General features: G+C 42.4%; 1 protein-coding gene and 1 non-coding gene across 7 annotated transcripts in view; both read left to right on the top strand.

The window, feature by feature from the left end:
• Gsk3b (glycogen synthase kinase 3 beta) overlaps positions 1 to 27,438 on the top strand; it is a 149,630-nt gene that overhangs the window by 48,196 nt on the left and 73,996 nt on the right. For all 6 annotated transcript variants that reach the window (XM_087577036.1, XM_087577034.1, XM_087577035.1 and 3 more), the window contains 2 exon segments: positions 4,879 to 5,072; positions 26,952 to 27,035. In XM_087577036.1, coding sequence (XP_087433162.1) covers positions 4,879 to 5,072; positions 26,952 to 27,035 — 278 coding nt within the window.
• LOC120095744 (small nucleolar RNA SNORA17) lies at positions 15,552 to 15,683 on the top strand. Its single transcript, XR_015633798.1, has one exon. It is a non-coding gene; the product is annotated as a small nucleolar RNA SNORA17 (small nucleolar RNA).

Below are 27,438 nucleotides of genomic sequence, written 5' to 3'. Positions count from 1 at the left end.
AAAATTACTGTTATTTCCCTTTGTGATTAAGAAATGATAGGTAGTGTTACTCTCCACACAGTGCCGCTCTTAGGTAGGAAGCATGGAAGCTTGGCAGCCCCTTGGCAGCCCCAGTTGGCATGTTGTACTCCGGTCAGTGTGTGTCATACAAGGAGGCCAGGGTCTTGAGGCAGAGGGCGAGTTTTACAGGTACAGTTGTTACAACTCTACTGCCCCCCTCAGGTCACGGAGCAGCACGTGGACGGTTTCAGGGCCATTCTCTGGGCTGTGGGACTTAGTAACATTCCCTAAAACCCTGTTGGTTAGATGTTTCATTTGTTGCTTTTTCTCAGCTCTGAATCTTGAGAACTGGCCTCTTTAAGAGGAAGAAGGAAAAAAAGGGAAAGGGCTGGGGAGATGGCTCAGAGGTTAGGAGTACGGGCTGCTCTTCCAGAGGACCCAGGTTCAATCCATAGCACTCAAATGGGAGCTCACAACTGTGTGTTCCAGGGAATCTGACACCCTCACACATACATACATGCAGGCAGAACACCAATGCAGAAATTTAAAAAGTTACTTAAAAAAGGAAAAAAATCAAATTAGTGGTTTTGCTAAATAAGTAAAGTTTGTGTTAAGATTTATTAATTCATGTAATTTTGTGTAAAATAAACGACCGTGCTAGAATCTCTTAAATTATTAGTCTTTTTTTAATTCTTACTATTGAGGTGGGCTTTTGAGTTTTTAGATGCTCATTCCACATTTGTATTCTAGATTTAACAGCCTTCAGCGAAACAGTCTTTGTTTTGTATGTATCATTGTATGTGTGATGTGTGATGGGTGTGAGCAGCGTGTGTTCCGTTGTACACGTGTGGTGGTCAGAGGTCCTGAGCATCGTGTGTTCCATGGCGCATGCGTGGAGGTCAGAGGACCTGAGCAGTGTGTGTTCCATGGCGCATGCGTGGAGGTCAGAGCACCTCTCCAGTTTCCAGCCTGGGTTTTCCCTGCACAGCAGCACTTTACTTGCCAAGCCATCTTGCTGTCTGGAATGTGGTTGTTACATTGCATAAGGTCTTCCCATTATTTTCATGAGGGATTTATTGTGATTGATATATTTCGGGTCTGCTCCACTGCTCTGTGTTCTACCCGAGAGATGGTGACAGTTACTAAAGACCGATTTTATTTTAATGGTTTGTGTCATATAACTGGAGTGAGAACTGTTATGCCATATATTCTAGGAAATTTTAGTGCTAGGCAGAGTAGTTTATTTCTTTTTCTAATGTGACAGACATATTATAATTTTTAGTTTTTCATGAGGATTTTGATTTTTGTATGCCAGTGGTGTTCTAATGTAGTACAAGGTAATCTAACTTTTAGTGGTGAGTAATCTCCAGTTGTTTGGATGTCAAGGAGTGTAATCTTTGAAATTTTTGTTTGTCATTTTATTTTTTTAATATTTTATTTTACTTTTTATTTTTCAAGACAGGGTTTCTCTGTATAATAGTCTTGGTTTCGCTGGACTCAGTTTGTAGACCAGGCTGACCTTAAACTCACAGAGATCCACCTGCCCCTGCCTCCTGAGTTTTGGGATTAAGTGTTTGTACCACCATGCCTGGCTCATTCCTGAAGACAGATCCACACTCTTTTGAAGTTAAACTTTAAATAAAGCCGTCAGAAATAAAAGTTCTAGGATTCTTGAGCTGTGTATAGCCTGAAAGCCATTGCTTCTCGGTTACTGCAGGCGCGGCATGATACAAGAGCTCTCTGCGGTCTCTCTAAGTGCTTAAGAGAAAATGAAATAAATCTAGTTTCTACTAAAGGATTGGTCATTGTCTGCAGCAGTCACCACTCAGAGGAGAGGGCATCAAGAATCTTGGTGTGGTGGGGTAGGGTAGCACTTGGGGTAGAGGCAGGTGGTCTTTGAGTTCAAGGATCCCTGGTTTATATGAGGAGTTCGAGGCCAGCCAGATCTATACAGTGAGACCCTGCTCCCCACATCCACACTTCACCTCCCCCATCGACCCCAAATCTTCACTAGGCACAGATAAAGGCTATTTAGTTTTTCTACTCTATTCAGTACTTTAGCAGTTACTTTATTTCCACCTCTTCCCATTTGCCAGTCAGGATGCTGGGGTAACTAGGCATTCCCACGCCGAGGACTTGGCAATGGAAAAAGGGTTGTTGGTTGTCTGCAGTAGTGTGCACTCTGTCCTGAAACATGAGGAGGTTCTGGGAGTCCTCCCTGCAGAGGCTCACGGGGGAGATCATCCTAGATGCTGCTGTGCTAGCATGTCTTACAGGAACCAAGTCAAAACTCTGGTTCCCCTTTCTGTGTTGAATTGTCTTCGTACAGTAGAAAGGCATACTTTTTTTTTTTTTTTTTTGGTTCTTTTTTTTGGACCTGGGGATCGAACCCAGGGCCTTGTGCTTCCTAGGCAAGCGCTCTACCACTGAGCTAAATCCCCAACCCCGAAAGGCATACTTTTTCTTTGTACTGTGGAGCCCAGCGACCATTCATACAAGTTATCTGCTCCAAAGTAGGAATGCTTTGTTCTGTGAATTAGACCTGAGATTTGGAAAGCAGACTTGTTTAATAGACTTAGTAATTCAGAGTTCTTGAGAATGTGGCTTATCTTTCATATTATGAAAAAAACACTTTAGGAAATCATTTCAGCTTTTTATTTTTCTAATAAAATGTATTCAGTACTTTGTGTTATAGTTTTTCTACATCTTACTGCCCTGCATCTCTTGATTTAGAGTTTAATTTTAAAAGACTGCGAACCTATCTTTAACAAATAAGGTGGGTATTGTACTGAGGCAGGTGGGTCTCTGAATTCCAGGCTGACTTTGTATATAGTGAGTTCCAAGACAGTCAGGGCGATAGACAGAGACCTTGTCTTAAAAACCAAGAGCCAAAACAAAGCAAAAGAAAAAAGAAAAGAAAAAGGTAAGAAAACTAAGATTTTTTTTCCTTAAGGAAGAGCGAGAAGGTAGAATTGACAGCCAATTAAAAAATTGTAGTTAAGATAAGCAGTCAGAATTTTGAAGATAGAACTTGGTAGGTTTTAGAAAACATCTGGGTTATGACTAAGCACATATTTAAGAGCTCTGAGGCGTGCAATATGTGTGTTGGCTTCTGCTGCTGTTTGTATGCATTCAAAACATACATAGGAGTGCTTAAATAAAAACTGGTGTTGATGTGTCATTCACAAATGATGCTATGCTAATTTGAAATTTGCGTTAATTAAGCAATATATTTTTGAGTGTTTTGCCTTGAAACTAAAAGCATAATGCAGACTACCCGCAGTTATGCAGTAAATCACCTGGCCATCTTTAGGAGTCACTCATAACTTTGTCACTGTTTCCTACCTGATATGAAGGACATCTTAAGGAAAGGCTGATGTCAGTCATTGCATATCGGCTTTTGTCTGTGTTAAATGGACATGCATATTGTCATTGTTTGCCACAACATTTTAAGTGTCCATCTATCAAGAACCTGCTGTTTGGGAAATGCTTAAGAGACTTAGTGTGAGTTTACTTAGCATCTTAAAATCCCGGGCTGGACAGATGGCTCAGCGGGCAAGGGCGCTGTCTGCTCTCCCAAAGATCTTGAGTTCAAATCCCAGCAACCACATGGTGGCTCACAACCCTGTGTAATGACATCTGATGCGCTCTTCTGGTGTGTCTGGGTTTATATATAATAAATGAATAAATCTTTAAAAAAGAGTAAAAGACACAGTGGAAGAGAAATAGAGACAAAGATCGTTCAGTGAGGCCAAAGAGCTTACATTATATACATATAGTTTTATATTTTGTATTGGTTTGGTGTTAACATTTGTTAGGAAAGAGAGCCGAGGGGGTTGGGGAGGCATGATTGTCATTTCTAGGTGATTGTAGTTTCTGGAACTTGGGTGTATTGTGAAGTCACTAAAAGAACAGTTTAAAGCCCTTGAGAACCATCTGTGGCCTAGGAAAGTTTGGAGTTCAGAGACGATTGTGGACTGCCTAGTCAGATGGGAAGTTGGTCCTGAGCTTCAAGGGCTCATTTTGGATTGTCGCCAAGGATGAGGCAACGGAAAAAGGTAAGGAAAGGTCTGTAAATGAGATGAAGGTGTGGCGGTAAGCCACACATGAGTGCAACTCAGACTGGGGTTTATTGTGCTTTGTTTTATGCTATCCCTAAAGTAAAGCTCTAGTCCTCGTGTGACTATGTTCTCACAGGTATTACTATACACACGCACTTGAGGTTAAAAGAGTAAGATCAAGGAGAGCAGAAACTCAAGGCCTTATTTTCCAGAAGTCACAATGGTCAGGTCGGAGTTGGTCTACTCATACATTTTTAGTTATATTTATTTGTTTTTAAGTAAATGGGCTTAAAGATGAGTTAGACACAAGTCATGAGGGAGTCCACTTTGTCTTGGGGTAGCTTTAATTTCATTGCATCTATTTATGTATATAGCCTCTCAGTGTGTGCCCAGAGTGGCATTAGCTGTGACAGCTGGCTTCCCATTAGTAGTGTTCAAAATTACATATTCTCCACAGTTTCATTCACACACATTTTAATCCTATCTCTCCTCCTTGTTGTCTTCTGTTATTCACCCTTCCTCCAGACCTCTTCTTACAACTCCGGTATCTGTGCCATGACAATAATACATTGCAGGCACTTGTTTTCAGCAAAAGATATTATGTATTTAAATGAAGCAGAATAGGCATAATTAGAATGACTAAATAAATGGTGGGTTAAATTGCTTATAATTGAAAACTATCTTACATGCTAAATTGATAAGTATTTAAGTAAAGAATGCCTTTACTTTGTATGTGTTGGTAGGTTTGGGTTTTTGCTTGTTTGTTTGTAAACTTCTATATAGTTCTCATTTTTGTTTTACATCTCTCTTCTTGTAGGAGATAAAGATGGCAGCAAGGTAACCACAGTGGTGGCAACTCCTGGACAGGGTCCTGACAGGCCACAGGAAGTCAGTTACACAGACACTAAAGTCATTGGAAATGGGTCATTTGGTGTGGTATATCAAGCCAAACTTTGTGACTCAGGAGAACTGGTGGCCATCAAGAAAGTTCTTCAGGACAAGCGATTTAAGGTAGGACGCCGTGCTTTGTGTATCTTCATTCTTAAACTTTTTAAAAATTTTTATTACTCTTAACTATTGGACTGTGTCCCTTCCCTTCCCCTTCTCCCCTCTCATCCCCTCCCCTACTCCTTCTCCTCCCACCCCTTCCTTCCTGTGTTTCTTTATAGCCCAGACTTGCTCTGAAATCATGATCCTCCTGTGTCTCAGCCTCTAAAGGCCGATTTATTGGCTTAGATTTGTTTTCCACAGATTTGTCTGTCGTTTACTATGCGTCCTAAATGATGAGAACTAGCAGTGGGATTTGTGACTGCTTCTTGTTAAATCTCTCATCTTCATCAGACAACTGCTGGATTGCAGGGGAAATTATATAAAAGTTATCAGTTGGGTTGGAGAAAAGTATACATAACCATTTAGCTTGCTTCTCCCCTCTTCTCTCCCACAGCATTGACTTAAATTTTTTTTCCTACACTTATTTATTTCGGTTGTGTGTGTAGGGTTGAGGGAGACGTTGACGTTGGCGAGTGTGGAGTTGGAGGGTGCGTTGTATGAGGCCTGGGCTTGTATGAGGCGGGTTGTATGAGGCCTGGGCTGTCAGGCCTGGCAGCAGGCACCTCTGCCTGCTGAGCTGTCCTATTTGTCAGCTCCAGGGGCACCCAAGGTTTCTCTGAGTAACCCTTGCTGTTCTGGAACTTGCTTTGTAGACCATGCTGGCCTTGAACTCATAGAGACCTGTTTGACTCTGCCTCCCCATTGCTGGGATTAAAACTACTACCTGGCGCTCCATTTTAATTTTTAAAGATGAAATTTTATAATTTTTTTTAAAAATGTGGATTGTAATAAACTTTCTAAACTTTGCTGGAGATGTTTAATAAATTTATATTAACCTTATGAGATTTAAAAAAAAACTAGCAATTTTATTTAGTATTTAAAGGAAGAATTTTGGGTGAGCTGTAAATTTTAATTACATTTATTTATTGTGGGCCCCCACATGTGCTGTGGTGCATGACCGTGTGGGTCCTGGATGGAGTTTAGATTATCACATTTCCTCAGAAGCTTCTGTAGCCACGGAGCCCCCGCCCCAGTCCCGGGTACCAGTTTATATTCCAATTTACTAGACTTATTATGGATTCCTTTTTATTTTAATAAACCATAGCAACTACAAATAATGTATTCACATTTTTCCTTTTAAATAAATATTCGTATTGTCCCAATGACCAAGACTCCCACAGTAATGTGTAAATGTTGACAACAGATTTAATTCTTGTCCTTTTTTAAAATTTGTGGGTGTGAGGTCTAAATAAAGATGCAAGTATATTAGAAGAAATCTTTCTTCATGGTTTCTTACTACTGCTTACTAATTGAGTCTTGACAGTTTATGGGTATCTAAGGTGTACTTTTGTTACTTGGCGATCTGGAAGAGACATGTCAATCGCATTGTGCAGATCTCCTGTATTAGAGGAGGTTTTATATCTGGATAGATAGGCTGCTCCTTCAAAATATATATGGTTATGCTAAATTCTACCTCACAAGGGTTTGCTAATGAGCATTCAGCTAAGTAATGAGTGCTTGTTTTTCCATGGCTGTGCTGGCAAACTTGCTTTACTTTTGAGTTTTGCTAATCTGATAGGTGAGAAATGATACCTCGTTCTACAGATTAGTAAAGTCCTAAGTAGACCACAGTTTAGAGAGCTAATACTATTGCACCACCCTGCCGTGCAATGCTCCATGCTAGGAGTTTAGCAACTTTAGGAAGGTCCTAGATATTTCATAAAGCCTGGCTGGTCCCTGTGCAGTAGCATTCTAGCCTTTCACTTGTATAAAAGAAAAGAAATGACTTTGTAGAGCCAGGTCGGTTGGAGGATAATGACACCAGAGGATTTAGGGGTGCCTACTTGAGTTCTTGGTACTTCTTGATGAACTGGGCACATTGTATGGGTTGTGGCTAAACTCTTCCCTCTGTTGGAAGTTTAATTAGGATTTCAGTAAATGTATAAATTAGGAAGGATACGTTTATGACTGCATATTTCATTGGTTTTCATACATACTTCTGTCCCTTGCATAGCTGCATTGCTCAGCCTGGGATATTTCCACTAACGTATCCTTTCCTCATGGAATTTACGCCGTTCTCCTTAACTACACAGGTAGTTGAGACCCTGATAACATTTGTAATTTCACTTATAATGTAAGTTATTTAACATGAGGGATTTACATAATTGCTGCTTTGGACTGTATTAAGTAATTAGGTTTGACCAGAGGAAAAACTAGCTAGCTAGACAGACAGACAGACAGAAAAAGAAACCAATTGGCCTATGCTACTAGTGATACTAAGAAGCAGTTTGTTTTATTCTAAAAATAAGATGAGAGATAATAAGACTGAGAAAAAGAAAAGCAAGAATTGTCCCCATTGTAGTAATTTTTACTTTTAGAAATACTTATTAGATCTTAATCTATAGATATTTTAAAACTACTGAATGATAATCAAATCAAAGAATAAATCAAGAAAGAAATTTTAATTCTGAGGATTGAATGAAAATGAGACCATAACACACTAAAATCTATGGAACATAATGAAGACAGTCTGGAGGAACATTTACAGCTCTCAGTGCCTACATCAAAAAACATCTCAAATTAATAACATTAGTAACATTAATAACAAAGGCTGAAATGAGATGAAAACATAGGAGATACTGAGGAAATATGGAGAATTATAAGGACACATTTAAAACTGTATCCTTCTAAACTGAAGGAATGTAAAAGAAATGCACACATATCTAGATGACCTACAAAGTTAAGTCAAAGTGAAGTATGATTCAAACAGCCGCAAACAATCAGTGCCATAGAAGCAACAAAAAAAAATATCTTCAGTAGACCAGGCCAGATAGTTTTAGTGAAGAATTCTACCAGACCTGTAATGAAGACAGACTAATGCCAGTGTTACTCAAATTACATAGAAAAGGAAGGAATAGTTCCAGATTCTTTTTTCATAGTCAGTATTATTTTGATACCAGATGAAGATCCATAGAAAAAGAAAACTATAAGCCAATTTCTCATATGTAGTATGGATATGAATGCAAAAAATTCCCAGTAAAACACATACAAACTGCTTTAGTCACAGTTCTGTTGCTGCGAAGATACACAGTGACCAAAGGAACTCTTAGAAAGCTTTTAACTGGGGGGCTTACTTAAGATTTCAGAGGCATAGCTCATTATCTCCACGGTGGGGAACCCGGCAGCCCATGGGCAGACATTGCACTGGAGAAGTAAGTGAGAGTTATACATTAGGATCTGTGGGCGGGAGGGAGGGAGGAAGGGAGAGGCGGGGGGGGGGCGGGGGAAGAGACAGAGGGGGGGAGGGGTGGAAAGAGAGAGAGAGGGGGGGGGGGGAGGGAGAGAGAGAGAGAGAGAGAGAGAGAGAGAGAGAGAGAGAGAGAGAGAAGATAGCACTACTAGGCAAGGTTTGGACTTTTGAAACCTCAAAGTCCAACCCCAGTGGCACACTTCCTCCAGTAAGGCCACAACTCCTAATCCTCCTAATCCTTTCAAATAGAGTCACTCCCTGGTGACTTAGAGCCTATGAAGGCCTCTGTTATCTAAAGGACCACGTTCAGCTCCCTGGCCCCCTAGGCTTAGAGCTATATCATAATACAAAAGCATTTAGTCCAACTTCAGAAGTCCTCATAGTCTGTCATAAGTATCAACAGTTTAAAGGTCCAAAGTTCAAAACCTCTCTTGAGACTCGTGGTCATCTCTTAACTGTAGCCCTCTGTAAAATCAAAATAAAAAAGCAGACCACATACTTCCAATATGCAACAGCACAGACTATACATTAGCATCCCAAAAGGGAGGAAAGTGAGTACGTACTGGACCAAAGCAAGACCAAAAGACAGCCAGGCAAACTCTAAATCTTAACTTTACATGTCTGATGTCAAAGTGCTCTTCAGATCTCCAACCCCTTCCAGGTTTGTTGACTGCAACAGACTTTTTCCCTTGGGTTGGTTCCACATTCTGTTAGCAAGTGTCCTTGGCCAGTATCCCACGACTCTAGCATCTCTACAATCTTGGGGTCTTCAACAAAAATCTAGGCCTCTTCCTCACAGCTTCATGCAGTGGCCTCTCCGAGATACTCCTGGCACAGTCCTGGTCTCGGTGGCTTTCCTTAGATTCCTTCCACAAGCCTTCTCTTGTATCCTTGACTCTAAAGGCAGAATCCTGAGGCTAAGGCTGCTAAGGCTGGCTGCTGCTTGGTGGGGCTGGAACTTGGCCCTCTCATTCAGAAACATTTGCCTCAGCTTTCTGTTGGTGATGGCTTCCTTCACTGCTAAGCCTTTCCCTTCACAAGTTGGAAGCTTAGCTGGGTGAGATGGGGTCACCACCTCTCTCTTCATTGAGCATCAGGCTTTTCTCTTTTCTTTAAGCTTCAGCTTCACCTTTCCTGATGCTCTCTGCCCCTCACACTGCATATTTTGTATCTCTTTGTCCAGCTTCATCCTTTTCTGTTATAATATCTCACAGCCACAAAACAGAATTAATTAATACTAGGCTGTCTCTTCACTTTAGCCTTAGACAGAATTTTAGGACCAAAAAAAGCAACCACAAAAATGTTCTCTAGGCCATTTCCTAGTATTTTTCCCCTCCTGAACTGTCCTGAGCCAGGTCCTCCACAGTTCAGTTTGCCCTCAGCATTGTGCTCCAACTAGAGCCCCCATTAAGGTCTGCTTAAAGCGTCCAGCAGCATTCTAGTACAAAAGTCTCAAACAAAGACTTCCACATTTCCTCAATGAACAGCATGGTCAGACCTGTCACAGCCATACCCCATCCCCAGTACCAACCTCCGTTTCAGCCACTGTTCTGTGGTTGTGAAGAGACACCATAACCAAGGCATCTCTTCTGAAAAAAGCATTTAGTTGGAGTTTTCAGAGGTTGGTCAAAGATCCTTGTGTTAGAGAGCATGGTGTCACATATGCAGACATAATGCTGAAGATGTAGCTGAGAGTTCAACAAGCCTGACCCATAGGGCAACGGGGGTTGGGGGGGAGCTAACTCGATACTAGGTCTGGCATGGACTTTTGAAACCTTAAAGCCCACCCCCAGCGACACACTTCTTCCAGCAAGGCCACATCTACTCCAACAAGGCTATATCTCCTTACTCCTTGCTTACTAAACATTAAAATATATGAGCTTATGGGGCCCATTCTTACTCAGTCCAGCACATAAACTAAATTCAGTAACATAAGATAGGCCCTAATCAAGTCTGCTCCATCCCAGAAGTACAGAGAGGGTTCAGCAACAAATCAATAAATGTAACTCATTACATAGATTCCAAAAGAGCTTTGACAAAACCTGGTCAATCCTTGGGAATACAGAGAGAGAGGACATATATCTACGTAATAAAGAAAATATACAATAAGCCCATAGCCAATATCATACTGCATAAAGTAGAGCTCAGAGCATTTCCACCAAAATCAGGGATAATACAAGTATGTCTGCCTTCTCTATTTCTGTTTAATGCAGTGTTTGAAGTCTTAGCCAGAGCTATAAGAAGTGAAGGAGATAAAGGAAATAGAAAAGGAAGAATTCACAGTTTTCTCTACAGCCGAGGGGAAGGAAGTCTTTACTAGCTCTGCATCCAACAGAGGGCTTGTGTCTAGAATATACAGAGAACGAAAACAAAAGCTACACATCAAAATTCAGTTAAAAATTGGGGAATGGAAGCTGGGCTTGGGGGTAAATGCCTTTAGTCTCAGTAGGAGAGACAGAGGCAGGGAGATCTCTCTGAGTTCTCGGATAGCCAGGACTAGGTAAAGAGCCCATTTCTAAAGGTGTTGGGAGTTGGCATGGAAATCAGCAGAATGTTCAAGAGAAGAAAGACAACTGACTGAGAAAAACTTAAACAAAAATGTTTACTATCCTTACACCACCAGGCAAAAATAAGCTATGACATTTCATCCCCATTAGATTGCCTAAGACACCAAACACAGATAAGGACGTAGACAAAGGGAGCTACAGGGCCTTGTGGTGGGAGTGCAGACGTGTGTAGCCACTGTTGGAGTCAGTGTGAGACTGCCTCACATGTGCTGGGAATACATGATCTAGCTATGCTGTTCCTGGTTATAGATCCAAAGGAACCGCTTTTACCACGGCAATACTTGCTCTCCCATGATCAGAATGCCGGGAAACGGAAAGAGCCTAATGTCTATCAGCTGATTCATAAATAATGAAAATCTGGTCTATATTCACACAATGGAATATTGGAAAAGCAAAATCATGAAGTTTTCAGGCAAACGTAATTCTGTGTGAGGGAACGGAGACCTAGAGAGATAAATGTTGTGTGTTCTTTTATCTTAATTTAGCTGTGAACACTGGGAGGGAGCGGCAGTGACTGGCCTGGCGAGACACGCCCACTGCTGTGGTAGTGGCAGGACTGGAGTGGGACTAACCAACCACTTTTTAAATTAGATTGAATCCAGCTGTGCAAGTTGAAACCCATGTCCGGCCAAGAACTTGTGGCTGGGGAGAGCCTACTACTTACTATTTACTTCTAAGTGGAGTAGCATTAAAATGACTCCTAAGGATCTCTCGTGGTACCCAGAGACAGTAGCTGTCTACCGTTCACTAGAGAGACCTTTGTGGTAGATTGTGGAATGCTTCCCTCTGAACGGGATACCTCATACCTCTGCTCTTAAGGCTCGGGAGTTAAGATAAAAGTAAGTCTGAGTAAGCCAGAGTCGGAGGATGACTGAAAAGGAACTGTCTTCTGGACACGGGATGACTGAAAAGGAACTGTCTTCTGGACACGGAGGGCAGTTACACATGAATTTCTAGTAGTTCAGACCGAGTGCAGAGGACCATCCCAAGCCCACCCTAGACAAAATCCCAGCAGGGGGCGGGGGAGTGTGCACGAGTCACACCCATGAGCTATTGGCCACTGAAAACTGTTGGGAGAGTCAGTTTACTTTAAGGGTGTAGCCCCGGACAAGTTGACCACATCCAGGAGTAGATGGAAACCTCAGCTGTATTTGTGGAGGGGAGAGAAGGGAGTTGGTGAGAAAGGGGACAGAGACAAGCACAAAAGTGGGGTTGGTATGGGAGACATGGAGGGAGGGCCAGATACCAAGATACGTTGAAGGAAATTCTCAAATAACCGATTTTAAAATAAAGGCGGATGTGGTGGCAGGTCCTTAATTCCAGTACTGGGGAGGCAGAGGCAGGCGGATCTCTGAGTTTGAAGCCAGGCTCATCTACAGAGTGAGTTCCAGGCTACACAGAGAAACCCTGTCTGAAAAATCCAAACAGTAAGAGAGGGGGAAGTGGAGTCAGTCCTTCATGTAGTGCTGAGTTCTTAGTAGTGGCTAGCGGCCTACAAAAGTCACACAGTGAAATCTGAAAGTACAGATTAAAAACTATTACAGCTTTGCCAGACAAAGTCAGTCCGCTGTTCTCCCAGGGTCTAAAACGCATTGTTCCATGCCTCCTTACCCTTAGGGCGTTTACTAAGAGTCTGGTGTTAGCTGGACAGTTTGCTTCTGTAGATTCTTTGTTAGAGCTTCGAGTGATATTCCTTGGTTCTCTGGTCTTAGCATTTTCATAGCAATGTGAAGAAATTATTTGTTCAGGATTCTTCTGTCTTTTTTGCTCAGATGTCTTTTTATGTCTTATATTTTGGAAACTTATGCTATGATCGCATTGTGCATCCGGGTTTTTTCTCAGCCCTTCTGTCCTTGGATTTACTTATTACGTGTTAACATAACAGCTCTTTTTTTTTTTTTTTTTTTTTTTTTTTCTCGGAGCTGGGGACCGAACCCAGGGCCTTGCGCTTGCTAGGCAAGCGCTCTACCACTGAGCTAAATCCCCAGCCCCTAACATAACAGCTCTTAGATGTTAGAGCACCCTTATCATTTTTCTTTGCTAATGTCTGAATGTTTTTTAACTTTATTTCAGTCTTTGATATTCTGCTTGGTCTAGTGTATTGGTAGTAACTTTCCATTTTAATGTTTAATTCCTCTATTGGGTAATCCATATTTGACATTGCTTGGGGGAGCTCCCCCAATGTTAATTTCTTTGCTTATTCTCTCTCTTTTGTTGCTGGATACTCTCATTCAAGGCTTGAATGAATTCCCTTATTTCTTCAATCTGCCTTTTTATATTTTTTGAATTAGTTGATCACTTTTAAATTCATTTGTCAGCATTTCAACCATTACCCTGTCTTTTTTGTGTGGTCATTAAGTTATAATCTTTTGAAAGCGTCAGTTTCTTGCTTTATTCATCTGTTTTTTGTTGCTCTTTGTGCATCTTTGGGATGATTATCCCATCGGGTTATATCTGGGAATTTACTTCATAGGCGCTCCCTCCTCCTTCCCTTCCTCCTTTTTATTTGTTTAAGGCAGGTTTTCTGTGTAGCCCTGGCTGTCCTGGATCTCATTCTGTAGACCAAGCCAGCCTGGAACTCAGAGAGATCTGCCTGCGTCTACATCCCGAGTGCTGGGACTAAGGGCATGTGCTACCAGGATGCATTCTGGAAGGAAGGGAGGGAGGGAGGGAGGGAGGGAGGGAGGGAGGGAGGGAGGAAGGAAGGAAGGAAGGAAGGAAGGAAGGAAGGAAGGAAGGAAGGAAGGAAGGATGGGTTTTACATGCACGTATGTCTCTGTACCACATGCATTGGTGCCTTTGAGGCCAGACGGCGCCATCAGAGCCTCTGGAAACACAAGCTGTAGGTGACCATGAACCACCCCCAGTCTCTGTCTATTTCTGTCTGCAGACTTTTCAGCTGACCTTTTATCTCCTGTCTTTGGATGAGTCTGTCTTTGTTATGTGGCTTTACTTACTGCACGTCACGGAGGCAACTTTCGTCCATCTTCTCTGCTCCTCTTTGTCTGTCCCAAGTAGTGCTTGTCTGGTCTACACGTCAGCTGCCCCAGTGCAGGACACAGCACAGCCCAGAAGTCTGTGCAGGTCAGAGCTCGTTTGCTGCTGTTCAGGAGGCTGCATCTTGGCCTTTTGGAGCACTAGGTTCCTGATACTGAATTACGTGCTATGGCCAAATGCCGTCAAAGGGTGGTGCGTTTGGTTGATGCTCAGATTGTATCTTTGTTGGTTATATTTTTGTCTTTTGGAAATAATGTCACTATGACTGTTTATAGTTATTGTTCAGACATTTACACACACACACACACACACACACACACACACATCTGGGAGTGGAATTTCTGGGTCGCATGGTGATTCTGTGATTAAAATCTTAAGGGAATGGTGACCTGTTTTTCTAAATAGCTGTACCACTTTAAAGTCCCACAACAGTGTTGAGCTGTAATTTCTGCCTGCACTTAACGTGAAAACACTTGCTGTTGTCCACTGGGTTTTTTCAGTTCTAAATTAAACTTACTGTAGTGAGTGTGAGGCCTCACTGTCTTTCCTCCTTGTCATATGGGCTTTGCTCACACGAAACCCAGAGTTTCTATATTTCATATAGACATATTTCATGTATCTCTAACTTTCTTTGCTTTTACTTCATTATAGCTATAAAATATGTGAGATACAATATTTGTCTTGTTAATTTGTTAAAACCTTTCATGTGGCTTTGCATGTATGTGATCTGTCCTTCACAGAGTTCTGTGGGTGCTTGAAAATATTACATAATATCAATGAGGGGTTTGTATGTTTGGTAGGACTATTCAATTAAGTTTTACTATTATTTGTGTGTCTGTGTGTGCATATGCAGGGGTGCCATGGTGCCTATGTGGAGGTCAGAGGGAAATCCTCGGAGATGGTTTTCTCCTTCCATTCTCTTAAGTTCTGGAGGTGCACTCAGCTCGCCAGGTCTCCATGGCGAGTTTCTTGTCTACTGAGCCATCTTACTGCCCCCCCCCCAATGTTTTTGTCTTTCTTTATTGACACAGCTGACTGGATTATCTTTCATTCCTGATACTAAATTACCATATTAAGATTTGTCAGTTTATATATGTAGACGATGTAGGGGTGGATTTCAGTTGGATTCAGCCTTTTATCACTATTCTTTTTTCTTTTGTTGGTTTTTGACTTAGAATTTATTTTAGCTAATATGTCATCCTACCTGTCTTCTGGTGACCATGGGAAGTATCCTTTCTGTCTATTCACTCTGAGCTGCTGCATTTGCTTCAGCTTATGGTGAGTCTCGTAGACAGTGTCCATGAGTAATCGAGTCTTGCTTTACTCATTCGTTCATTGGCCCTGTGCTTTAGGCTGCTGAGTTTATTCTAAAGGACATTTGTTGTTTTCTGCTTTTGTGTTTGCAATTTGATAATTCTTTATCATTTTGTGGTTTGCGAATATGATAACTGCATTCACATAGAACCATTTAAGCTGCAAACTTATTGCATATGAAAATTTCATATAGTTTTATATTATTAATATCACATTTTACTTGATATATTGTATATCCATTCATATTTTGTGGTTATAATTATTAGTACTTTCATCTTGATTTTTGTACCAGAATTAAAAGTTAATTTACATCCTGCCCCTAGAGGCACTGCAGGTGTGGCTGCTGTGTCACATGTGCGTCAGTAGGTGGCAGAGAGGAAAGAGGCTATGTCTACGCTCAGTGTTCTGACCTGTGAACATTTGAATGATTAGTAGCCTAATATTCCCTGAAAAAAGGTGACCCTGAGACCACTACAAGTCTGGGGCCAGAGGGCCCAGACGGGAGCTAGCCTGAGGCAGCCACTGTCTTTGCCAGGCAGACCTGGAAGGGCTCCCAGGACAAGCAAGCCGGAGACTAGAAGAGCTATCTTGGACCATAGGCCCCAGGTGTTAGTGGGCCCCAGACAGATGGCCACTTGGGTAGGCCAGGAGAGGAGTGAGTCTCAGAGGAACATCAGACTGGTGCCATGGGAGCCTGACAGGTGGCTAATCTGAGATGAACCCCAGTTTTGTGTCATGTTAGACTGGAGGTACAGAACATGCTTGAGATGACCCTTGCCTGGTGCCATAATGCATAAGCAGGGCCTAGCACTCCTGAGACCACTTCTGACATGACCCCAGGCACTCAGAGAACCCAGGCACCACTAAGAGGAGCAGGTGAGTGGTTGAGAAATGAAAGAGAGGGGTTGGGGATTTGGCTCAGTGGTAGAGCGCTTGCCTAGGAAGCGCAAGGCCCTGGGTTCGGTCCCCAGCTCCGAAAAAAAAAAAAAAAAAGAAAAAAAAAAAGAGAAATGGAAGAGAAAGAGAAATAAGGATGTGCACTGGACACTTAAGGGTAGTAAGGAGTAGCCTTATATAAGTAGTCAGTGATGCCACCTGAGATCATGGTGGGGTCCTGGCCTGTGCTGGCACTGGAGACCACATCTGGGAGTTGCGGTCTGTTGCCATGAAAAGCCAGAAAAACATCCCTGGTCTGAGCTGCCAACAGTGGCTTTGTTTATGTTTGAGGACTATGCAGAACTGGCCCCTCGCCTCACCTGGGAGAGCTGGCTCTAGCTGTGCAGGATCCTTGACCTGACCCTAGCCAGCTGTAGTACTCAGGAGAGCAGCCCTGACCCTAGCCAGCTGTAGTACTCAGGAGAGCAGCCCTGACCCTGACCCTGACCCTAGCCAGCTGTAGTACTCAGGAGAGCAGCCCTGACCCTGACCCTGACCCTAGCCAGCTGTAGTACTCAGGAGAGCAGCCCTGACCCTGACCCTGACCCTCTGTAGTACTCAGGAGAGCAGCCCTGACCCTGACCCTAGCCAGCTGCAGTACTCAGGAGAGCAGCCCTGACCCTGACCCTGAGCCTAGCCAGCTGTAGTACTCAGGAGAGCAGCCCTGACCCTGACCCTACCCAGCTGCAGTACTCAGGAGAGCAGCCCTGACCCTGACCCTGACCCTAGCCAGCTGCAGTACTCAGGAGAGCAGCCCCTCACATTGCAGGAGCAGCAGGTGAGCTGGGCTGAGGATGTGTGCATGGGAGAGCTGGCCCTACCACTCGTCTCCCTGTGGTGGCTTGGATGAGGGAAAGATACCCTCCTTCCCTGTACCTCCTCACCATCGACAGCAGGTGGGAGACCTGTGCCTAGGCTCATTAGAGCAGAAGAGCTGGCCCTGTCCTTCACCAGCTGTAGCACTCAGAAGAGCAGCCTCTGTACCTCACTTGGGCAGCACAGTAGACGGATGAGCCAGTCCAGAGGGCTCACTGGGACACACTGCAGCTTCCACAGCAAGATTTGTTTTTCTCTGTTGTAGGGGAGCTTGCAAGAGTGAGGGGCTGGTTTGGGAGTGTTGAGGGGAGATGAGTGGGATTGGGGTGCATCATGTGAAATTCACAAAGAATCAATAAAAGGTTAAAAAATGAAACTTAAAGTAGTTTACATAGCACAATTATGGTTTTTCAGTTATTGCCTATCAGTCTTGAATTTTCAATATCCTTTTGTATAGCTGTTTAGAATATACTTTTTGCTAAAGTAAAATTTTAGTATTTATTACTAGTGATGATAAATACCCTCATTTTTTAATTAGCTGGGAAACTGATACATCTATCTGGAGAAGGAAACCTGGGTGGGGTGTGTGTGTGTGTGTGTGTGTGTGTGTGTGTGTGTGGTTGGTTGGTTGGTTGGTTGGTTGGATTTTGGTAGGGATCTGGTTTTGAAAGGGCTGGTAGATTCCTGTACTGTTAAACGTAGTCAGCCCCTGTCATTGTCTGTTGAGTCCTTTCATTGAGTGTCCTCTATAGTCTTGCCTCAGCACGTGCATCTGTTTCGGTTGACCTCACTCTACCAATCACCCCTCGTCTGTGGAAGTGGCAAGAAACTGCAGCACACCACCAGAAGTGTTTTGGTTCATTTCTCTCTATGGAGCCCCAACAAATGCAGCTCAACTACACAGTGTAAGACAGACCAGTACATGTGTGCCGTTAGCGAAGAGTCCTTCATCACGTGTCCTTTTAGAACCATCCTCTCTCCTGTGTGTCTGCTTCAGCGAAACATTCTTCCACGAGTCTGCCTTAGCCTTTCACGCTTCTGTGCAGTTTAACAAAACATTCCTTCTCGTGTTTGCCCCAGCACGTCTAACCAATACCATCTAACCAACGTTCCAAAGAACCCTCAAGTTTCCACTTTGGATTCCTCCAAAGCTAAGATACTAAAAGTAAACTTAAGAGCGTATCAGTAAACGAATTCAGAGATAGAGAGTCATGCATTTTATCACTTGCCACTTGAGGGTCTGTGATTGTCACTTCAGTGTTGTCTGTAATTATGTAGGTAACAGACCTGGACATGCTGGTGAAGGATTCTAGATTGGTTTAATGATGGGAGGGAGGAGGAGACCAGCATTTATCACTGTTTCCTGAAGTGGGGGAGTCACCCAGCCTTTCCCACTGTGATGGACTGTGAAACTTCTCTCCAGCTCCTCTTTTATTATTTCCATACTGGCAGCAACATTTCCTACAATACAATGTGTTGTACTTTCTAAAAGTAGAGCTATCTATCATTCATCTAAATACATAGTGCTGACTTGTATTAATATGACTTGGATATTGTTATCAGAACAAGGTTCTATAACACTAAAATATTCCTAAAATATGGCTCAGAGTTTATTGGGGAGAGTTGGACACTAATGAATAAACGCAAGTTAGGTATAATGTGTTAGGTATAATGTTATAATTTTGGTATTCTGCAGAAGAATGAAGCCAAGACTTGGATAAAGAGAGGCTGGAGCTGTTGAGGTTGTGATTTAAGATAGGATAAGAATGTAGCATTTGAGGAAAACCTGAAGTAAGTGAGGGGACCTAGATTAGTTACTTATGCAGTTAGAAGAAATTTATTGTGCCTGTGTGTGGGCATGCACAAGTCATGGCATGTGTATAACTCAGGAGAACTTTCAGAAGTAGGTTCTTTCCTCTCTGTGAGTTCAGGAATCAAACTTAGGTTCTCCAGCTTTGTTGCAAGTGACCCTTGAAGGTCTTTAGTCTAAGCGTTGGTTTATATCGTTACTACAGGCGAGATTGGAAGCACTACAAGGACTGTATTATTCTTTGATAACCACGATATCTTTCTTTCCCTGTCATTCCTCCGCCCTTAACACTCAACATACCCCTGGTCACAAAAAGTTTATCCTACCATCTGAAGAGATGGCAGGACCTGGGTTCTGTTCCTGCCACCCACATGGTAGTTCACAACTGCTCATCATTCTTTCAGTCTATCAGAGTATCTGACACCCTCTTCTGGCTTCTGCAGCTGCTAGGTTATACGTGGTACACAGACACACACAGAGGCAAAACACTCATTCACATACAATGAATAAAACTTTGGGGATTGTCTTTTTTTAATGTAATATTTTTCTGGAGATTTAGATATGTTTTTGAGAATCATAGTATGATATAGATGTACTATAACTTGTTTATACATTTCCTCCCATGAAGGACATTTGATGGCTGTTCACATTAAGCTTATAGTTTATGTTCCTGTGTAGCTTTTCGTATAAATTCCATTGCTAGGGAACAAATACACAAGATTGTCACTCCTGGAGTCCTGTGTGAATTTTAGAGCTAGAGCCAACTGTGGAATGTGAGGCCAGAGAGAGAACCGAATCAATACTGCAAGGATTACTTAGGTACCTGGAGGCGTGCAAGTGCCAGCCATTGAAATGGGAAGGCTGTGGGCGGAGCAGGTTTAAAGGCAGTCAGGAATTTGCTAATGACATGACACAATCTAAAAAGGAAATTGTTAAGTAGATAGTTCACTGGAGAGATTGGCTTGGTGATACTCAGTTGGGAGTCACCAGCTGTCAAGCTGCAGACTGGACAGGATTACAGGCAGTTGAAGAGAGCTGCGAGAACAGGAGAGAGAGAGAGCCTTGAAGGAGGAGGAGAATGGTTGGTCACTTGCTGTCTGTGGTTAGTCTGCAGCAGTCTGAGATTGTAATTCAGTTCTATTCTAGAGGGATATCGAAACCTTCTCATTTTCTTCTGAGAAGCTGTAGGGTTTTTGTGTACTTAGCAAGTCAGTGGTCCCAGAGTAGGATTAAGACTTACCTAAAGCTTAATTTTATATCCTTTCATGTAAAATGACTCACATTTTCTCCAGGTGCATGTTTCTAAAAGATAGTTTTAGAACTCTCATTATTTTAATAAAATCGTTTTCATTGCACACACCATGTTCTGTTGTACGGCATCTGTGTGTATATATGTCTATTTGCCTTGTTTTGAATGATAAATTCTGAGCACTGAAGTCTGCTTTATTGTTGTGTCTCTCCGTCAATAGTAATTTGAAGACCAAAACAGGTTACATTCCATTGTTAGAGTCAGAGCATGAGTTCTGACGCACACACACCCGTTTAAGTAAATTAAAAAAAAATCACCGCTGGTGTTTGCTAGCATCTTAAGTAATTTTTTAAATAAATGTGCATTGGTGTTTGGCCTGCATGTAAGTAAGTCTGTGTGAGGGGTCAGATCCATGGGAACTGGAATTACAGTTATTAGCCGCCACGTGGTGCTGGGAACTGAACCCTCTGAAAGAGCAGCTGGTACTCTCAGCTGCTGAGCCGTCTCTAGCCCTACTAGCATCTTCCTGAACCCTTCTGTACTTACAGCCTCTGTAAAATGAGAATAATGGTGTTGCCAACGTGAAAGGTTTAAATCATAATGGTAAAGCTGCTGGCATAGTATATATGCTAAATATGTATATACATATATACATATCGGTCATATATTTTCAGTATTCTGTGGTCATTGGTATCATCACTGTTGCTAAACACAGGGTTTAAGGAATGCATTCAAGATAGCATTTATCTATATGCTAGGACGGCCTCTGAAATAGGATTTCAAGAGCCTCACTCAGGCCTTCTTTAACCCACCACAGCTGATGGGAAGTATGAGTCCTCTACTTCTCTTTTTGCCACACAGTTGGATCCTTTATAACTATAATTTACAATTCGATATTCTATGGACTGGTTATAGTAGCACTATAGGAAGATATTATAAATTCCTAGAGCACGAGTGGTTAAATTAATCTGCAAAATTTATTCTGTGTGTGTATGAGAGACGTAGGGGTAATAGATAAAAAATGAGTATCAGGAATTTTTCTCTCTTGTTTTGTAGAACAGTGATAAACTGGGCTTTCCCTTTTTTTTAAATAAAGTTTTATTAGAACATGGTCATGTTTGGTCTTTTTAATTTTGTCAATGGCTATTTTTACAGTGTAGCTGTACACTTGAGTAGTTACAGCAAAGTCCAGGTGGTTTGCCAGACTTTACTATCTGGTCCTTCATAGAAAATATGTGTCCACTCTTACTTTAGGGTATTAGTTTTGTGGCTTTTGTCTTATAACTTCTTATCACTTTTTTCTTCTTGTGTGATTACTTTGATCTACATATAAATAAGCCTCAAAACTCTTCTTTTGAATACCTTAAAATTTTATGGGACTAGGGTCAATAATGTGACACCAATGCTTAGGTTCTCCAGTTTATTTTTGTTATTGTTTATTGTCGCCGACTCTAATTAGGAGTCCAGGCAAGTCTGGGCGTCTTTTCTTGCTTTATACACATTTTTATGCTGCTGTGACTTCCAGAGCCCTCCTACTGAGGAGGGAGTGAATGTATTCAGGTTCCATTCTGCACCTTTCACCCTCAGTGTCTGTTCCCTCAGGTGAACTAACCTCCCTGCTTCCCAAAGAACCTTCTAGGCCAGTGGCTCCTGCTGCTGTGTTAATAGCCATGTGAGTAAGACACCTGAGAGATCCCCAAATTCCACTTACCAGCTGTTAATCAGCCTCTCAGACCTTGGTTCCCATTCTCTTTTGAGCATTTCCTTCTCTATAGTCTTGGTTTTGTTTCTTTGCCTCATCCCTTAATAACTTCTTTCATAGTCAATAATATTCCCCAAATCAAAGCTCTTACTCAGAACACAATCAGTGGTTTTTTGTTCATGGCTTGCAAAATTTTATCTTTGTGTATAAGACTTTTTTCCCCCTCTCTGATAGGTTTGCAGACCTTTACAAAATAACAAGCAGGGGTTTTTTCCCCCTCCTTGTCTTCTATTGCTGTGATAAGACACCATGACCAAGACAACTCAGAAGAAAGAATTTATTGGGAGTTTACAGGTTCAGAGGGTTAGAGTCCATCCATGATCATCATGGCGGGGAACATGGCAGTAGGCAGGCATGATGTTGAAACAGTAACGAAGTGCCCACATCTTGATCCACAAACACAGGGTGCAGAGAAAACTAACTAGGAGTAGTATGGGATTTTGAAACCTCAGGGACACCTTCAGTGACACACTTCCTTCAACAAGGCCACACCACCTAAATCTTCTCAGAGAGTTCCTGTAGGGGTGGTTCTGATGCTAAGGTCCCAATTGATTCTTGATTGATCAGTAAAGATGCAGTGAGCCAATTGCTTATGCCCCGCCCTCCCACCCCCCATGGGCAAGCTAGCAGATGAGGGAAGAAGAGAGGTGTTGACCATGCTTCGGAGGGAGAAAAGCCGACCAGCCACGTGAGATGCTGGCGAGATGTTGGGTGGAGCACCCATGAGCTGCTTCTCCAGGCGGGAGGTTGGGATGCTGAGCTGGGACTGAAGGTGGCTGAGCAACTGAAATTGAGGGCAGATTTAGGATGCTGAGCTGGGAGTACTGGGAGGGGCACGCCAGACGCCGTGGATCGGAGGTGTTGAGCCATAAGGCAGGTTGAAATTGAGCAATGTGTATATCTGTGGTTTTCACCCACAGATCCAATATTCTCTGGGCGGTGGCTGGAAGCACAGTCCGCCCAGGACTTAAGGCAGGGTAGCAAAAGTGACAACAATTTCTCCAACTGCGGACCAAGTAGACAACCATAGGAGCCCCTGAGGCCATTCTCATTTAGACCACCCTTCTGTCACACACATGGTGATGAAATCCCTGGCACTGTGCTGGAAATTTGGTGAGACCATTCACTAGCATATTATTTTGCAGACCAAGACACCAAGTTCTTATGTCAGCTAAGTATTAAAAATATTTGTTATATACCTGAAGCTATTTTGAGATTTTCTTTTTAGAAGCCATTTGTAGAGTACTTGGGGGACATCAATTTTACTATGGAATAAAAAATATTAGGGATTAAAGCGATTCATTTCTTTGGATAACATTCTCTTTGGATACCATTAATTTTTTTACAGAAGTTATATTTAGGGAAGGGAGTCTTGAAAACAAAGTCTTTGAGGTGAATCCTGTTTTTCAGTAGCAGCAGAGTTCTCTGTGATGAGGGATAAGATCTTCCAGTGGGACAGACTTTGGGGAAGAGGGAAGATGATCGACAGATGTGTGCTGCCTACTTTACACCCACAGCTTTAAGCTTGCTGGTGTTTCTCACCTGAAAGTTAACTTTCTCCAGGTTACATAATGGCTCCTGAAGTACCTTTCTGCTTATCTGTGGCTCTCTGGCTTAGCTTTCAGATGCAAGCCAGCCAACGTGCTCCCTCCCTCCCTGGTATAACATCAGTTATGGTAAAAGTGAGTCAAACCCTTTATGTAAACACCTGGCAGAAATTACTTAAGGGAAGGAGAGACTTTCTGGTTAGGATTTATTTTAGCAGGTTCAGTCCTGGGTGAGATGACCCTACAGTTACAGTCCCATGGCTCGATACTACAGTGCAAGATTGTACTGGAGCAGAGATGCTCACTGGGAAGCCGATACGCTCCCAGAGAACTCCTTTCTCTCGCTAGGCTCGTCCCAAACATACTATGAATCCCTAAAGGCCTTAGGATTCAGTCACTCAGTGATTGGACTCACTAGCCATGGATCAAGACTTTAACATATGCGTCTTACAGGGAACGTATATCTAAACCATAACAGTTGTTACATGTATTTTATATGTATTTTATATGCATTTTAATGTTTCTTTTATAAGAAGAAGAAAAGCAAGTTTTGATTGACATGTCCATGTCAGGCTTTCTCATTTGTGTGGCTTTTGTTTTATATGGAGTAGCTAGCTTTTTGCGTGTCTGTTACAATTACAAGTCTTTTGTATGTAAGAGTCCACTTGCCTTCCCTTCCTGTTCTCTTCCCAATGATAGCTGGCCAATGAAGACAGCAAGTTCAGGTTTTGCTCTTAAGGAGTTTGTAGTAAGTTGATTAGACATGGGGTATATGTTGTCTTTGTCATTGCAGTATAATACATGAGTTCTGTAAGGTCTGGGATTCATTTATATAATAGTGTTGGCCTGTGCTTGTAGTAATACACTGTAAAATAAAACTTCAGTAGACTTAAATATTTTTAAGTCCTATAAGGGGAGTTTAATGTGTGTTGGGACAGCCGAGGAGGGCCTGAAGATGAAGGGATGGGAATGAAGTAAGTCGCAGTCTGAGAACAGGTAGGTGTGTAGGTGGGGAAAGGTCATGGCACTCCTGCGACAGTGTGATCAGTGAGCAGGTAGCATTGACACTCTGGACGAGGCAGCAAGGTTTAGGGATAGTGTGGAGAGCATTATTTCTGTGTGCATGGAATCCGGATACGGACTGTCAGAGAGGGAGTTAATATCAGCACTCCAGTGTTCCTTAGGGTATAGTTTCTGTGGTTACTTCTTTTACTTTGAAATAATCTGTGTGTTTCTATCTAGATTGTATCTTCTGTATACAGGGATGTATTTAGAGCTAAAAATAGAATCCAGTTTGAGTTGGGTGGTGGTGGTGGTACACACTTTTAATCCCTGGTCTACAGAGCAAGTCCCAGGACAGCCAGGACAAGGCTACACAGAGAGACCCTGTCTAGAAAAAATATAAAAGCCCAGTTAGGCAATCTCTGCCTTTGGATTGTTAACATCATTCATAATTTATGCAGTTTCATAGAAGGAATTACTGGTGCCATTTTACTTAGTCTCTTTCTTATGTTGGTTTTGCCCTCCCTTCTAGAATGTACTGACTTCTTTGTCTTTAACAAATACCTTTTCCTTATTTCCGACTTCTTTGTCTTTAACAAATACCTTTTCCTTATTTCCGACAGTTTCATAAGTGAATGTAATAAATTCTAGTGAGTTTTATAGCCCTATCCCCTTCCTCCACCTCACCCTGCCCCTTCCCACAAACCCCCTTTCTTTCCGGTAAGCCCCACTCTTATTTTCATGCCGTGTGTGCTCCCCTCTGCTCCATGAGCATGTGTGGAAGATGGTACTACAGTTTCTGTGCTTGAGTGCCAGCCCTTCCTTAGCCACCATTAACTGTCAGTTGTTCCTTGACGAGGAGAACACTGCCCCTTTCATAAAGAGGAACGGATGATCCCACTCGGAGCAGAAACTTTTTGGTACACTCTACTGGCTTTCTCATCGCTGTGGGAAGATATGGTGGCCAGAGCACATTGTGCCCACAGTCAGGAAGCAGAAAGAGTTGGACGGTGGTGCTTTTTACATTGCATTTGTTCTGTGGTCTAGGATGCTAGCCCAGGTAATGGTGCTTGCTGTCAGCGTTCAGTCTGGGCCTTCCCACCTGCTGAACAACTCTGTCTCCTCACAGTCACGCCTGGAGACGTGTGTCTTAGGTGACTCTTTAGTGTGGTTGTGGGGATTACACTTGGCACCTCACTTTATGACAGGCTTTCAGACTAATATTGCATTAGTTGTAATAAAACTGTAGCTCAAATACAGCTCTATCTCCCTTCCTTTATGCCATTATTGTCTGATGCAGTGTATTTGTGTTCTGTGGCTTGTATTTTATCTTTTGATGGAATTAAAGGAAATCACTACGTTTATAACATTGCACATTATGATTACAGTAGCTGTTTTATAGACACTGCTCAGTGCACTAGCTTTATCTATCAAGAACAGGGTTTGCTATGGGAAATGTCAACCTTTTTAAAATTCGTTTATTTTATTTTCTGTATATAAGTGTTTTGTCTGAATTAGTATGTGCATATTTGGTGCTCATGGAGGTAAGAGGGCACTGGATCCTGTGGAACTGGAGTTTCAGACTGTTGGGAGCAACCATACAGGTGCTGGGAGCCAAACCTGGGTCCTGTGCGAGTGCATCAAGATTCCCTAACTACTGTGCTATCTCTTTAAAATCCTCGTGGATTATTTAGAATATTGTGTTTTATTTTATTAATCTCTTACTTGACTGTAGTTTATAGGCTTTCCCCCCATAGTAATTAGCCTTTCAATTCTACCTTAAGATTAATTTCTTGGTTCAGCTAATCAGTTATGTTATTCATGAGTGATTATGTTTAACATTGTAGTTTTAAAGGTTTCTTATGTTTTGGTACTTATGTATGTGTGATTTGGTAAAAACACCCGGAAGCGTCTCAGGGTGCCTTTGCTTTGCCTGAGGTGCCCTCGGCTCTCCTGGGCATGACTGCACAGGTGTCTGGGGAGAGTGGGTTTCCTGACCTGTCATCCTGCTGTAGCTGGAACTTGCTGAGCCTGCCTCATCTCTCCTGCGCCTCCCACGCCCACTTGATTCACCCTCATTAGTCTGTGTTGTCACTGATGTTCTGAAATCGGCTTCTTACATTAGCCAGATTGTCAGCTTTATGGTTTTAATCTTAATCTCTTGGCAACTTTTGATAAAAATGACCACATTTCAAAGTTCTTTCTTGGCTCTGAGATAACAGTCTATTCTTTCTTCATTTGCAACTCCATTATCCTTTCTGTTTCATGGTTCCTCTTACCCCCTATTATTCAAACTTATTCTGTTCAATTTTTAAAACTCTCTTTCAGTATGGTAAGTCAGATCATAACTTCACCTGTCAAAATCTCCGTTGACTTCCGTTTACATTTAAAGTGAGATTGAGTTTCTTACCCTGGTTGATCAGGCAGTTTTCCTTTTTACCCCTATTGTCTTTCTCTCTGGACTTATCTTCTACCTATCTCTCCCTCACTCTTGATGCAGCTGCAGTCTCTAGCTTACTGGTATTTTAGAAGTACCTTGATCATTAAGATGAGCTGTTATCCTTAAATGTTTCATGTGCTTCCTTTGCAGAACCGAGAGCTCCAGATCATGAGAAAGCTAGATCACTGTAACATAGTCCGATTGCGGTATTTCTTCTACTCGAGTGGCGAGAAGGTAAGCGTGAGAAAGTATGAACTGGCTGTTCTTGTGGAAGTACCCCCCCCCACCCCCAATCAACTAGCTTTGCTAATTGATTGGGAACATTCAAAGCACAAACCAGGGATTCTGAACCCAAGATATCCAGTTGATGTTAGCGTGAAAATGTCAGTGAGAAGAGTGAATTTTAAGGGATCTGCCCGGGGCTGCTGGAGGTGCAGCTTCACAGCTCTTGGTACACCAACTGGAGGACCTTAGTTCAAGTCTTCAGAGCCCACAGTTAAAGCTCAACATGGCTGCTTACACCTATAGCCCAGCTCTGTGGGGCCATGGGACAGATGGGTCCCTGGGGATTGCTCTCAGCCAGTCTTGCTGCAAATTCAGGAGAGAGAGCACGTCTCAGGGAACTAATAGAGCTGGA

The sequence above is a fragment of the Rattus norvegicus genome, chromosome 11, assembly GCF_021556685.1.
Source record: "Rattus norvegicus strain SHRSP/BbbUtx chromosome 11, alternate assembly SHRSP_T2T, whole genome shotgun sequence".
Lineage (NCBI taxonomy): Eukaryota > Metazoa > Chordata > Mammalia > Rodentia > Muridae > Rattus > Rattus norvegicus.
The sequence above is the reverse complement of the archived record's forward strand: the minus strand, read 5'-3'. Positions and strand labels throughout refer to the sequence as shown.